The 15,196-nt window shown below is 42.3% G+C and overlaps 1 protein-coding gene across 1 annotated transcript in view; it reads right to left on the minus strand.

Annotated features, from left to right (window-relative positions):
* The window catches only part of TBX15 (T-box transcription factor 15), a 101,672-nt gene that overhangs the window by 12,408 nt on the left and 74,068 nt on the right, over nucleotides 1-15,196 (minus strand). Inside the window, exon 6 of the mRNA XM_060007088.1 lies at nucleotides 11,592-11,656. Coding sequence (XP_059863071.1) covers nucleotides 11,592-11,656 — 65 coding nt within the window. The remainder of the gene's footprint in view (nucleotides 1-11,591; nucleotides 11,657-15,196) is intronic.

The raw sequence follows: 15,196 nt of genomic DNA on the forward strand, positions 1-15,196 counted from the left end.
TTCCATTCTTTCCAGCAACATGTACCAGTGATGAGGACAAAATATTAGCTCAAGGACAAAGAACAGTCCTTTCTCATTTCATAATAAAGTGATAGAAGACTGTGAGGTAGCTATAATACACCGATATACTTCCAATGTTATATTTATTAAGGGAATACAAAATCAACGTTGATTTTATTTTCATAACAGGCAAAAAGACTATGGCAAAGGTATTAATAATTTTATTTAAGTAGTCAACGCTGTATAGGATAGCGACCGTTTATCCAAATCTAATGATACCATCTTAGATGGAGAGTTATCCAGCCTCTGTTTGAGTATTTCCCAAGGAAAATATTTCGTTTGGGGACAGATCTGTTAGAAAGTTTTCTTTGACCTTGTGCTGAAGTATCTGAGGTAACTATTTCCCTCTGGTTCCATTACCAACGGGTAAATGGTAAGAGTGCCAAACACTTTCCACATCCTCATCAGGAAGACCTTCCTTAACTGTTAAGAACACAATGTGTGACACACCACATATGGACACACCCATGGTCCATCCAGTCCAGGTGTCTTCACAAGAAGGGTCTTTTTGGTGACGAAGTTGGGTGAGGGAGATGACTACCAAAATCTAATGGCTAAGTCCACACATTCCTTACCACACTTTACTAATCTGTTGTGGATCTCTCTCTCATAGATTCATCCTGGACCTTACTGAATCTATTTATATATTCAGGGTGGATCTCTTTTTTAGGAAATTAATCCTATTTGTTTACTATATGCCACATCTTATTTGTCCTCAAACTCCATTAAGCTTCCTTGGATAGATCTAATTGTTCAGTAGTACTAATTCTATTTATCAGGATTGGGTGGAGTGCCACAGCAAGACAAGTATTAGCTAATTCACTCTCCACCAGGTTTTCCACCTCCCAGTACTTAGCACAATGCCTATTACCTGACAAGGCTTCAATTGATAGGCATTGAATTAATAAGTCAAGGAATTATTTGTATTACTATTTTTATTTATTTAATATTTATTACTATTTTTATTACTGAGTCACAATTTCCTGAACTTTAACCAGCAATCATTTTTTCTAAGCCTAAATCTTAGGAAAACAACTTGGTATCAAATCAAGAATCTGAAGACAGAGAGCGTCCTCTAGAACTGGTAACTTGGGAATTGCTTCTACGTATAGCTGTTTGTGCCTTTCTTGACTCAGGTCCCAGAGAGGTTTCAGTTTTCCTTTGGTTTCTTCTTTTCTGGTCATGGAATTTCTGACCTTCAACAGAGTCTGAGTTCCCTAGCAGAGGACAGTCATTTATACTCTCATCTTCTCTTATAAGAATCCTTGCCAACCACCTGTTGACATCTTCAGCCACTTGGATGTCTATTCAAAGTTTATACTGAGCAACACGTTGTTTACTTATTCATCATCACTGTATCCCAGTTTTATAAAAGTTTATCTCAAGGTTCTTAAAAGTGAATTCATTGTCTAACAGATTAAAAAAAGTGGTGTTAGGTAACCACATGTCATTAACATATTCCACATGGTGGGCCTCTCCGGGTCTGCTGAACACCAGAGACCTGATGTCATCTCTTAAGTTTCCAATCAAAGATGATCAAATTGGCAAGTGTCCCCCTCTTGCTTACTTTTCCCTGTTTGCTCCAGTGACAACAGAGACCATATCCAAACCCCCTTTGTTAAGTCATTTGGCTGTAATCACCTCTCTGATTTCCAGGCCTCTTCTCTTTAGACTTTTCAGTCTGCTCACTGGCCAAACCAACAGAATGTACTGAAGAGGAGAGAGAAAAGGAAGGAGAGGAAGCAAGCCAAAGAGGTCTTTTGCAAATTGATGATGCCTCGAGATCAACTGATTTGTAAAAATAGCCAAAGTGCAAAGAAATATTCTTCCAACCTTCTCATTCAAAAAAAACAAAAAAAAAAAAGCTGGGACCATCCTTTTGAAGTTCAGCAAACATATGATAATTATTACAACTACATTCATGAACCTGTTAGGTAACACACCAATGCATAGTTTCTGCTTTTTATTTCTCTTGAGATAGAAAATTATTTTTTATGTTTCTTTCATTTATTTTCTTTGTAATTCTGACATCTGACTCTCTTTGCTGGTGATACCGTTAACAACAGGAACCTACGCTAGGGATTGATAAGATCACTGGTTATCTCTCAATAGAAGACAGTCAAGGACTAAGGGAAGTCTACTGAGATGGGGTCTTGAAGTCAAAAAGGGGTTATCCAATCAGGAAAACAATTATGTGCTAGGTTCAAGAGATATAAAGGCAAAAAAGACACAGGGTGTTTACCCTTAAGGAGAATCCTGCTCAACAAAAAGATAACAACATGTAAATGACTAATTTCTGAACTGTGTGATAGATGCTACACTGGAGATGTGTAGACAATGCCATGAGGCACTGAGCAAGATGTACTGAATATACCTGGAAAACTCAAGGGGGATTCCATAAAAGGCCAGTTGTTTAAGGTTAATGCTACAGGGCACTCAGTAGTTTTCCACACAGACAAGAGGCAGAAGGAGCTTTCTTAGTAGAGTTAATAGTATATGCAAAGACGTGGAGGTGTGGAAGAGAAGCCATGTTCTAGGAACTGAAAATAGTTCAGAGTGACAGGAGCTCCAGGTATGAGATGGGGGCCAGGGGTGGGGGGAGGCAGGCGGACACCATGGGTATTTATTCCATGTGAGGCGCTTGGATTTTATCCCATGGGCGATACTATGCCCCTGAACTCCTATTCTTTCTCCTCCTGTTCCAACATTTGAAAAGACACAAAACCAGAATATACTGTTCTTGCAAATCTAATCACCATGTGTCAACTTTCTAATCCTTTTCCTTAGACTGTCGTTGGTCCACTGAGGTTAGGTCAAACCTTCCACACATCCCTCTCCTTCACTGGATCTGGAATTCGCTCCTATCTTTAGATTCCTCAGGGTTTTTATTGTCCAGAGATATTCTTAAAGACCTCCCAGTGGAGGTCTGCAAACTGGCAAAAGAGCCATCAATTCAAAACTTGGCTTTAGATGTACAATAAATATATCTACCTGATGAACTGGATGTCACTATGTGCTTTACAATGGTTTGGACGAACACGTGTCCAATGGACAGATGACTGGAGTTGAGTTAAAATTGTTCCTTGCCCAGTGATTCCCAACTTGGGAACCCTGTCCCCACTTGGAGTCTGAATAGGTAGCGACGGTGGTCCATAGGGAGTTTTCGCTGCCTCAAGAAGTACGATAAAAATCCTTGATAACACAAAGCAGGCTGCCTAAAACATTAAGTTTCTTTGCATTTGACTGGCATGGCCTCACTTTAACTCAGTAATACTAAATCACACAAGGGGCAGATTAGCATAGTGGTTAAGAGCACAAGGTCAGGAGCCAGACTGCCTGGGTTCCAACTGCAACCCTGCCGCTTACTAGTGCAGTGTTGCCTAGTTGTATAACCCTTTCACGCCTAAAGTCTCCCTACCTGTAAAATGGGGATAATGATATTATCCCCTCCTAATTGTAACTTAATAAATGCATATTGGTTAAAGACAAAATATTTCAAAACAAGAGAGAAAAATACAATGAAAGCGTGAGGACCATTGGTCTAACTCAAGTAAAAGAAATCCCGCCATCTGCTCAGATTGTGATCTGTAACACGAGAAAACACTTTTCCTTCACTGGGATTCAAAGCTGTGTCAGCCCCCTGGCTCTGGATTGAATGTGGAAGGACCTCTACGTTACCTAATTTCATTTCTCATTCTCTCCTCTAAAAACAAAAAAACGTGTCCCTCAAGCCTCTTTAGGCCTCATTATCTTGCAGATATTTCAGATTCCAATATGTTAGCCATTAAACAGACGTCTATCTGTTAGATGACACCATCCCTGGGCAAGAGCCATAGATAATAAAACAACTGCCAACTTTCTCTGGCAAACCCACATGGCCAAGAGGACAATGGTGGAAAAGATTCATGACAGAGGAGGGAGAACAAATAACAAGGCAGAGAAAAATGTTAAATACTGGTTGAAAGACCGTAAGCCAGGGGACATGAAAAACAACTAATGCCTGGATGAATAGGAGGAGTCTGGCAGGATGCTGCTGCCGGAGTCCAGTATGGAGCCAGCTACCTTGAACTGCAGATGCGGCAAGGCCTGCAGGGGAGTCCAGCACTGATTACTTCCATAGATCTGCCGAATAGCACCCATGCCAGGGATAACAAGAGTATACACAGTCTACAGGGGCTAGTGAGACTGCCAGGAATGAGCAGGATGAGATTGGCTGGAAAAATACAGCCAATGGCTCTAGGGAGAACAAATGAAAATATAGAAATTGAAAGTGAGAGAGATAGTTGGAAAGTTGTGCTGGTTGAAGGAAAGCAAGTGGTCAGCTCCTTGGCTCTAAGCTTGCCTTCAGGAGTGAGTGGGAAATGGAGGTGGACAAGGGCAAGCTATGCCTATCAGAGGAGTGAGACCTCATTCTCTGGATGTTGTCACTGGCTGGCTTTGCAAATTCTAAAAGGTAATAATACCTCACTGTACTCAGTCTTACCGTCAGTAAATGGGAAACGCTTTACCGATACCGATCAACTCAGAGGTAAAAATAGAAAACTTGGACCACAGATACTAAATGAAATGATTCTTACTATTATTTGTATACGTATGATTTGATGCCTAGAAATAAATTTACAAGGTTGAACTATATGAAATTGCTAATATCTTACTGTTTTTGACCTACAACTAAGGAAATTTTGTATGTTCAGCTTAATAGCTAGATAAGGGTGTAGACAAGATTTGAGACACTTAGTTATACTAGAGAAATCTACCAACAGATTGATACTAGAGACCCACCCTGTACCTTGGCTCCCAGAGAAAAGCTGTTTCTTTTGGATCTAAGCAAGGATGATCTGGCCCTGGGGCTAATCTTTTTTCCTCTTCCCTCCTGTTAACTTTCAGCACTCTAATTCCTCATCTCACAGTCCTCTTTCTGTCTGCATACTTGTCTTTGTGGGGTGTTGTGAGGAGGGGCTGGACCTTGACAGGAGTTCCCATCGTGCCAAGGAGGTGGCTCTTCACTCTGTGAACATGGCCTTGGGACAGCAGCTGCTTAAGAGGAGGCATCACAAACAAATCTTTACTCCCAAATACTTTCCCCACAACCAGTAGAGAGTCCTTCCTTTGGGTTAAGTCTTAGCCTCGTTAAGCATCCTCTTCCAGCAAGTAAATACATCCATTCCTGTGAGGCACCGAATGGCTCCATTTTTAGGTCACCATCCCCCGACACATGTAAGGGACACTAGGCACTGGAAAGACTGTCACCAGCCACATTCCCAGCAAACAGCAGTGCTTGCTGGAAACACTCTGAGAATTAGCTCAGACTCAGTGCCTCCTACACTTCAAGCTGCAGGCCCTATTGTTTTTTTAGTGAGGGGCAACCTATTAAAACTACTTTCCCATGTAAACCAACCTCCCCATAATACAGGGCCTGCCACTGGCCCTTTCTGACAGTCCCTGCCTTGTGGAACTTGAGTGTCCTTGTTCAAGCCTCCAGGGGAGAACTCCACAGAGACAAAGACACCCTCCAAAAAAGCTGCAGCAACTCCCTGGACTACAGAAGGGCCACTCCAAGGGGGAAACTGTCATGCAGCCATAGCAGTGGCTCCTGGAGCACCAGGCCAGTAAGGAGCATCTGGAGGAAACCATGTCACCTGGGACAATCCCCCTTGCAGTTGTTTTAGATACTATGGAAGCTGGAAGTACAGGTAAATCCCAAGGTCAAGACAGGATGAAGGTTGCTGACAGAGGAGAACCCAGGGTCACAGAGTCCACGGCACCTCTAAAACAAGTTCATAGAACCTTCACTCCACTTGACAGGTCATAACTTTAATCCTCCCCTCTTTATGTCTGTGTTTGCTTCGGAGGAAGCCGCTGGGAATTATATAAAAGTTCCCAAGCTTACTCGGGCTTTCGGTAAAATCTTGGCAGCCACTGCCCACAGGGACAAAGTTTTCACTTTAGATGTGGGCTGAGACCCACAGAGTCGTCTTTCCTTATGCTCCTCTGTCTATCCGCTTTCAAGTGCAAGGTCTCTGCAGTGGCAATTCTCCCTCTAGCTGAGCACAGTGGGCTCCCCAGGCACGTGGACAGATAGACATCCCGAGGCTGCTTCTCAACCATGAGACTCAGTGCAGAGACGACTGCTTCTCTTCAGCCTCATGCCCTTCGTCTTCTCTTTGTAAAGAACTGAACCATTGGGGTGGCCATCACCAAAGATGTAATTTGACCTCTCAGTTTGCTACTGAGTGACCTTTCTCAACCAAACCTCACTCTGCTTGGGCTCATCCTCTGCGAGCCCTTCTTTCCTGAGGCTCATGCCTCTGGAACTTGCTGGGTGTCTTCCTTCTCCTTGGAGCCAGGCAGCACAGACATGCACCCACTGTGCAGAGCCAGCTCAGATGGCCCGAAGGGTGTGCATGTCTAATCTACAGTTAAGCTAAATCAGTGTCTTCCAGCAGCAGTCCATCTCAGATTTGAATCAAAATTGCCCTTAATCTTTCAAACAAAGACTATTTATAGATTCACTCTTTCTTCCTTTCTCGGTTAGTATCTAAAACTAGCTCCCCACTCTTTCTCTACCTGACTCACCCTTAGTTGGGGTAAGGCTTTCTCACACCCGAGGTCCTGGTTTTTAACTTCTCTGCCACTCGTCAACTCTGTTCAATGTTTTGTAACTAAATGAATGATTATTATTTTACTTTATATACCTGGCACTACAGGAAAAGAAATCTAAGAACAGGAAGCTGAAAAAGGTAGAGTTCTTTCTTCAAAGGTCTTCATTCTAGCAGGGGCCAGACAGAACCCAGGAACACAGACCACATGACAAAACTTATTGTCAGGCCGAGGGAATCTATTTTCCCCCAGGAACAAGAAGGTGTTACTGTCTCCTCCTTATAGGAGGAATCTCCCACAGGTAATGCTGGATATCACACCATGGGGCTAGGCCTGTTAAAGGTAAATATATATTGACCCTTTCACCCAAAGCTATATTTGGGCCACATAATTTCTGAGAAGTCTAGAAGGAAGAACAATTTAGACATAAACAATTTCCCTCCCATTGCAGAGACAATGCCTGGAAGCAAAATCTGTCAGTGTTTCCACTCCAAAAGAACCATATGTCTACTACTCTTCTCCATAACATGAACACACACACACACACACACACACACACACACACACACACACTTTGGTGGAGACTTCTAATGAGGGACACAATTACATGGGAATGAAAAGTAGCAGGTCCATAAGTAAAGGCTGAAGGGTGGTGACCTTCTCACACTGCAACGTGAGAATGACATTTCTTAAAGAATCAGGAGGAACTATGATGGGCTCCGATGACGGTGATATCACAGAGCTGACACAGTGAAGTCACTAGGACTCCTGTTGGGGTTCTGCATGGCCCAATGGATATCATCCCTTGTCCTCATTTGAACTCAGAATAAATTTCCAAGAAAGACCTAGGAGACCGATGTAGTAGAGACCAAAATACCAGTTTTATTATTGATAAAAAGTGTCTGGAGACTATAACATAGGTGTGAAGGCTGAAGGAGTGAGCTAGAACTCCCTGAAATAAGCTGACTTCCCAGAGCTGCAGGCCTCCTCTGCTGGGCTTACCACACAGTGGGAAGAGCCCAGATGGTACACTTTCTGCAGACAAGCAGGTCCTAAAGAGTTCCAGACTCAGCAGTCACATCAGTCACCTTGGTTCCCACTGAGGGGAAGGAGAAAGTGATGGGGCTAGAAGCCAGGAATACTTCTCATGGATATCTCTTTTCATTCAAATAAGAATAGGGACTAAGTGTCCTGGCCACAGCTGCCTCAAGTTCTTCTGGACGCTCAGAGAGCACTGTTGTGAACCCAGCCAGCTTCTGATTGCACTGCAGTGAGAGGCGTGCAGGATGAGAGAGACTCATGAGAGGCATTTCAAGAGAGTGCCGTGGGCGGCTGTGTCCTCCCCAGCTTTCCTCTCACACTCCCTTCTGGAGCCTCGGGATCGCACTGGCATGGATTGAGATCGACAAACCTGAACGTGTTTTGGTTTGAGGTTTGGCAATTTCTGTAGCTCCAAAGTATTCCACAAATGTTTTGTGTTCTACAAAACCAAAAAATATTGGCCAAGCACTTTCCCCCCTAATTTTTAAGCTCATGTGTTTTTCAAGGAAATGTAATCCGTATGTTTGGGGTACATTTCTATGCAACTCATCAAACCATGCTCGTCTGTACGAGTCATTTGATGTCTAAAATGCATGGGGAAAAATCACAGATTGATGAGAATCACTGTGTTAGCACAAGCAGGGCCAGCGACGGGGCACTGGTGGGCACTGCTGGGAAGGTGGTGAACTAACTGGATTCTGGTTTTGGCACAGGCCACCTCTTCCCAAAGATTTATAAATAATCCTCTATATCCTCAGCCATCAATTTTCGCATCTGCAAAATGGCATTAATAATTCTTGCCGTCATCCTTCAGGCAGCTAGTGAGAGTTAAAGTGTGATTATCAGGTAATTTTGAGCTTTTTAAAGAGAAAATATAAGGGCTTCAATACTTGTCCCAACAAGTTGATTTTAGTCTAGCTTCCCAGAGCGCTGGAGGATGAAAATGGCTTCTACCTTCCCTAATTCATCCTTGTCCCTTCATGACACAGGTGACTTCAGTCTCCTCATATCACAGTTTCACCTGCTAGGGACGTTCAGCCTGACTTCCTGTCCTTGACTATGGAACCCTTTTTTGGGATATAGGAAGTAAATGACACAGTCATGGGGAAGAGTCTACACACACAGAGAATATAGGTTGATTTAAGTGGAAAAGAGAAGGTTCTGGCTACTTGAGTAGGATCTTTAAGTGGATGAAGGGGGGTTAGAGAAAGAGCTCTATTCTCGATATCTGTTGAAGATAAAATAAGTCAAGTTTAAACTGTTAGCATGATAAAGCACAAAGTGCACAGACTTTGACATCAGATGGACTTGGGTTTTCATCCCTTCTTCAATTTACTGTGTGACACTAGGAAAGCTGCTTAAACTCTCGGAGCCTGTTTCCTCATTTGTAAAATACAGGTTGCTTTAAAGATTAGAAAGAAAGTAAGTAAAAGGTCTGGAACACAGTAAGTGTTCAATCACAAATAACTTCTATAATTACTGATATTACTTAAAACAGCCTGCAGATTTAATAGGACATAATGAAGAATTTCCATGCGATCAGAAATAAATAAATAAGGCACTGACATGGGCTAATGAAGATGCATAGTTTTGCTTTCCTGGAGTTCTAACAAAGAAGAGCAGCCCACCAGGCAGGACAGGCAAGTAACTGTCTGTCCTGAGCAGTAAGATATTCACCAGCCTTAAGGCAGACACAGGCCAGGGCCAAATGATGTGTCAAGGTCCTTTCTAGCCCAGTGAGAGGACAGAAGAACCTTGGGACTTTAACTGAGCTGTCATCACAATTTCCTAACCAGAGACAAATGCTTCAAGACACAAGGTCTTAATCTCAAGATTAAAGCGTGGCTCCAATTCCCAGCTCAAGCTCTAATGCTGGTCAATACAGCCACTCTATTCCAATTTTCTGTTCTAAGTCATGCCTCTGAAAAACAAGGAATCCAATGGGATGACAAAGCAAAGAAAAAAGAGACAAAAAGAAAGCAGTCTTTGGAGTGCCAAGAATAAAATAAACAAATACTAAATGCCACTGGAGATGCAGAAGGAAAGAAAAAGAAAGTAGTTGGATAACTAAAGTCAGTAGGGTTGGTCTCTGGAGACAGATGGTGATGTCTAGAGTGGAAATTCTTAACTTTTGGTCATAGACATTTTTGAAAATTTGAAGAAAGCTGTAAACCTCTCCCCAGAAAAATGCACACGGCTCATCCACACACACGTTTCCTTTCAATATCTGGGAACTCACAGAACTCCTGAAATGCATGCGTGGACCCCAAGCTAAAGATCTTAAACACCCTAGAGGCTTCTTTACCAAAGGCCAGCTTCTATTTGAGCTCCTTATCACTAACAAGTTCCTCAATAAGCCCAGAAGGCAGAGCCCTGAAAAGGAGGCAACAGGAAATGGCTCACAGGCATGTTTTGTGCCCTGGACATGGAATAGAAACTAATTGGGAGGAAGAGGACTGTCTATCTGAAATGGAAGGAATAAGTATTGGCTTCTTCATTGGCTAAATTTTGAAAACAAAGGCCTCTTATTTTAAACAAAGAGTCATTAACTGGAAAGCATTCAGCCTGGAGTCCATATGCCTGAGGCTATACAACTAACCAGTTGCTTGACCTAGAAAATATTACTCAATTTTGTCATCTTCAAACCAGAAGTTCAAGTGAATTTTACTTAATAGATGTGACCTTAAAAAATTCTGAGGAAAATAAAATTTTAAAGAAATCTAAGTGTATTTTAAATATGATAAAAGTTTCATAAAAAGTGCTTTCATGTTCATTTTGTAAAGAAAATGATCACTACACACATCTGATTTTTAGCGTAAACTAGGTTCTAATATAATGTGCTACACAGTTCACGAGGTGATTCTAAATATAATATTAGATAGTTTATCTGAAAACTCTTGAAGAGAAAATAGCAAAGATAAATCCTGACAAACTGTGTCATTCAGATGTAAAAAAAAGGCCCCCAAATTAGGAAAATGTCTGAACATTAAAGTAAATAGTTATTGCAAGGTCTACACACTTACAGGACACATGTGTCATATTTGCTGTTTCAGTATAGTTCATATGAAATGAAATTTTCTGATTGAATAACCTTCAATGTATCTGCTTTCCCTGCCAATTTCAGCTCTCTCCTAACTCTCTGTGAATAAGAGATTTTAATTTTATATACGAAGAATGAGACAGGAAGGATTTAGACAGAAGCAGAGTTAACCAGAAAAATACCACAGTCCCTAAGGCTCTTTACAACAGGAACAAATAGTCCTACAAACGTCACCAATTCCTAAGAGTTCCACAGTATAACCACCTAATCATAATGATGATGCTGGGTCATCAAGAAAGAGCGTTCTATAAACTCTCTTTACTAAAGCAGGAAACATCTAGTAGAGTTTGGAAATATTTCCTAGGAGAAAAATGGTCAATTTTTAAACGAAGTTTTAGCTCTTACAGGGAATACTTTTCTGAAAAATTTTATTTGTCCACAATTCCTTTTTTCCTGATAATGAAAAATAAAGGAGATATTACTATAGTTGCTGTAGCCACCTATAGACACTTATCAGAAAAAGTTGCAGTCTTTTAATGACAACAAATCACTGTCAAATTTGTTTTAAGTGACTAAATTACCAAGTACGATGCAGGGAGAAAAACACCATGAGGGATTCAATCTGATGATTTACAGTGTGTTAACAAAGAATTTGGAGAGTTCAGCCTTTGGGGGGCAGCTTTTTGATTCTTGGATCAACTACCCATTTCTCTTTGCCTGCGGCAGCACAGTTGCCTAGCATGCAAACGTTCTCCAAAAAAACCAGAGCCAGAAGCCACCAATGGGGCTTGGAGAAAAGAATGTCATATAGAAAAGAAAGGTCAGTGAGTCTCTTGCCCAGTTTGCTCACCTGTTTCTTCCAGAATCTCTGAATCCTTTAGCAAAAGGGTTTCTGTCAATTTTTAATCTGGTGATCTGGAAACAAACAAAAAAAGCATGAATTGTATTTATATTAACTGACTTCTTTTTTGGTTGCTCCTAGAACGTTAATAAAAATCACTCTGTTAACAACAGCTGTTGTTTTTATTTCGTTTCCTCTTAGTGTGAGATTTAGATTGAAGTTGATACAGGACTTGGTCCTGGCACACAGACGTCTGACCCATCTGACCCACATCTCCCTAAAAACCAAGGTTTTCCCAGTATGCGACTCTGTAAGCTCTCTTCTGCTCACCATCCTTGCCCCAAAATGGTGATAAATCACTTGCCCAGACAAACAAAGGTATCAAAATGGAAAATGGGACAGTGGTCAGATCCATAGTGCATGACACACAGGAGACAGTTGAAACATGCTTGTTGAATGAATGAGTAAATGAATGAGTGAGCAAGTGAGTGAAGAACGAATGAATGGGTTCAGTCAATCCAATCAGTGCAATCAGGTCACCAGACAACATGCCTCAGCCTGAAAAAACCAAATAGTTGACTGCATTTCCCATTTCACTTAAGTTGTGCCTTTCTTGCCGCTAGGGGTTGTTCATTTGATGACCTAAAATGCTCTTGTAAAAGACACAAAATAGTAGCTGGACTTTTGTCAAGGTTGCATCCAAAGAAAAATCTACAGATGTGGGATGGGATGGGGCAGGACACAGTGCACCTCACCCAGTCTCCAAGTCCCACAAGCCAATCAGAAGAAACAAAGAAGCAGCTTCATAAGGCTAAGCAAATCCAGCGCAAACAGTTGTATGACCTGGGTTGGATGGGTCCTTAGTAGACATCTGGTTCGACCTCCACTCCGTGCAAGAGTCCCTCTCTATTGCATCCTATCTTAGTCCCCTCCCACTCTGCAACCGTATATATTACCCTCTCGCCTCCAGACTAGAATGGCCTGACCAACGAATTCCATCTGCGCTATTGTGTTTCCGCCTTTAGCCTTTGTCATGGAAGGCATTTGGATACCTTCTGTCTGAACCTGATGTTAATGACTCGCTACATTCAAGCGATAGAGACTTAGAGGTGGGGGTTAAGGAGCTCAGGAAAGGAGGAAAGTCCCTCTCAGTAGAAGGTAATTCTGAAAAGAAGGGGATCTCATTTTCAAGGCCATCTTCCCATTTCTGATCACTGTAGAATTTATCACTAGGATGGCTGAAGTTGTTTCTTGGGTTGCATATCTTTCCAAGTCCCTCTTCTGTCTCACTTCGTCAGAGTGGAATTTCCTAAAGCCACATTCTAAAGGTCTTTAAAACGCAATGTGAGATTCTGACAGAGTCTGACTTGAAAGTACCAAAGTTTTTTTTCCCCCTAAACGTCCTTTGCCTCTAGAGTGGCACACTAATAATGCAGTACTCATAATGAAGCAAAAGCAATTTTACATCTATTTTATAGACCAGAGCAGGAGCCTGAAGCGTTGGCTTTCTAAGGTCTAGCGTCTGCCCTGTGAATATTGTATTGAGTTTAAAGATTGTCACTGCTTTTCTGTTGTTGACTTAAAATCAGTTCTTTCTTCCTCCATAATCCCCAGCAATAAACCACACACCATATTTTCTTTTCAAGTTGGGGTTATAATATTTTATTTTCTCCTTCAAGTTGGCTTATCCTGTCTGACTCCTTTATGATAGGGGTTTCTGATATATGATTGTGCTGCTATGTTTTGGGGGCACAGACCCCTGTAAATATAACGACCTTCTATTTCACGGTCCTGGGAGAAATGGTTGAAAACCAGTTCCCCAGAGCTCCCTGTATCACAGGCCAAGGAGTCTGCATGGAGATTTAATAGACAAATGACACCAAATGTTAGGAAACACAACACCTCTCTACTTGTTTCAAAGTTTTTATTGTGGGATTTGGACCGCTTTATGAAGAGTGTGATCGTGCTACTCGTTATTCATTTATTATCAAGTGCCTTTTGTGTGCAAAGCAATGTGACAGGTAGCACAGGTGAGAGCGTGGCAGACAGTCAGTATACGGCTGTGTATCATCCCCCCCAAGAAATTTATAATTGAGGAGAAAAAAGAAGACATACATATTAATAACTACAATGTAAAACAGAAAGTGATAAGGTTTGAAATAAAGGTAAAGTGCCTCAAGAGCTTAGAGGAAGCAGTAATTGCTCCGAGCTGAAAGGCTTCACTTTACTGGAAGTTTCACTTTACTGGAAGCACGTGAGCTAAGCTGGGAAGGATGCATAGGATTTTCATGAAAACTGCAAAAAGGGGAGAAAGGAACAAGGGAAGCATTTCAGAAAAAAGGTCCTATGTAAGCCATAGAATTGAAGTGGGAAGGAATGAAGCATTTTTGAGAAACACTGAAGATTCCAATTTGACCAGAGCACAGGGTACAGGAAGAGAAGCAGTGAGAAAGAAAGCTGAGATGCTGGCCTGAGGCCACATCATGAAAAGCCTTTACTACCCTGCAGACATTTAGATACCTTATAGGTAGAAGAGAGCAATTCTAGCTATCCAAACCAAATTGTGATCCCAGTTAATGCTTGTGCTGACAACTTAGGCTATATCTACAAATAGCAAGGGTAACAATGAGAGTATTTTGGAGGAATAAATCAATGTATTCATGACCTCAATAATCCTTAGTTTCTAATAGTCCCATGGTTTCCATATCAAGAAACTCCTGGTAGACTCAGTATAGAAAGGGATGCAAACGACAGCTTGCTGTCCTACAGGAGACAAGGATGTTGCATAAGGTGAATTCTCATCAGGTAGAAAAAGAAGTAAAAATCCTCCCCTTCCACTCCAGTGGAACATGAGAAGAGAGGAGAGAGACAGAAGAGAAGCAATCAGTTAGACTTACATGTGCCTTAGCTTTCTACTCAAACCAAAATCCAAGGGCGGTGGGGGAGACTCAGAGGAACACGGGCAGGGTCACCTCCATACACACATGGGGGTGGCTGCACCAGTATAAGTGCTGTAGGAAGAGGCCTGAGTTAGGATCCCCAAGCCTTCCATGGCCCTTCGGCAGTGGGTCAGGGACTCAGAGGTCCTCACATGCCATGACAGGGAAGGCAGGGCGACCCCGACATAGAGGTGCTACAGTCCAGACAGGAGTCAAACAGAGGCCCTGGATGAGAACTGAGGTGAGGCTGAGTCATTCAGGGAGGCCCAGGAGGTCCAACTGAGGCAAGAACACAAAAGCACAAGGTCAGCAGTCTCCTGCCAGTAAAACAAATCAACACAAGGAACCCCAGGACCAGCCCAGACCTGACCCCACCACAGCAGAGGCCAGTGAGGCCCAGAGAACAGCACAGGGGTCCACAAGCAACCACAGTGAGGGCTCAGAAACCTCACTGCCTCCACCCCTGCCCATGCACCGTACATCTAGAGGCCGTCTGGAGGAGGAGGCGAGGCTCATTTGAATAGTTAATTTTCAACCCTCCCCTCAATTATATTTATCAACTAGGCTCAAATATGGCGGTCGATCTCCACCTCGTCACCTTAGACCAGGTCAGTGGCGTATTTTGACTAAACTACTCTAAATACTACTCTTCAAGCTGATCTCCCTTCTCCCACT

The sequence above is a fragment of the Delphinus delphis genome, chromosome 1 (assembly GCF_949987515.2).
Source record: "Delphinus delphis chromosome 1, mDelDel1.2, whole genome shotgun sequence".
Classification (NCBI taxonomy): domain Eukaryota; kingdom Metazoa; phylum Chordata; class Mammalia; order Artiodactyla; family Delphinidae; genus Delphinus; species Delphinus delphis.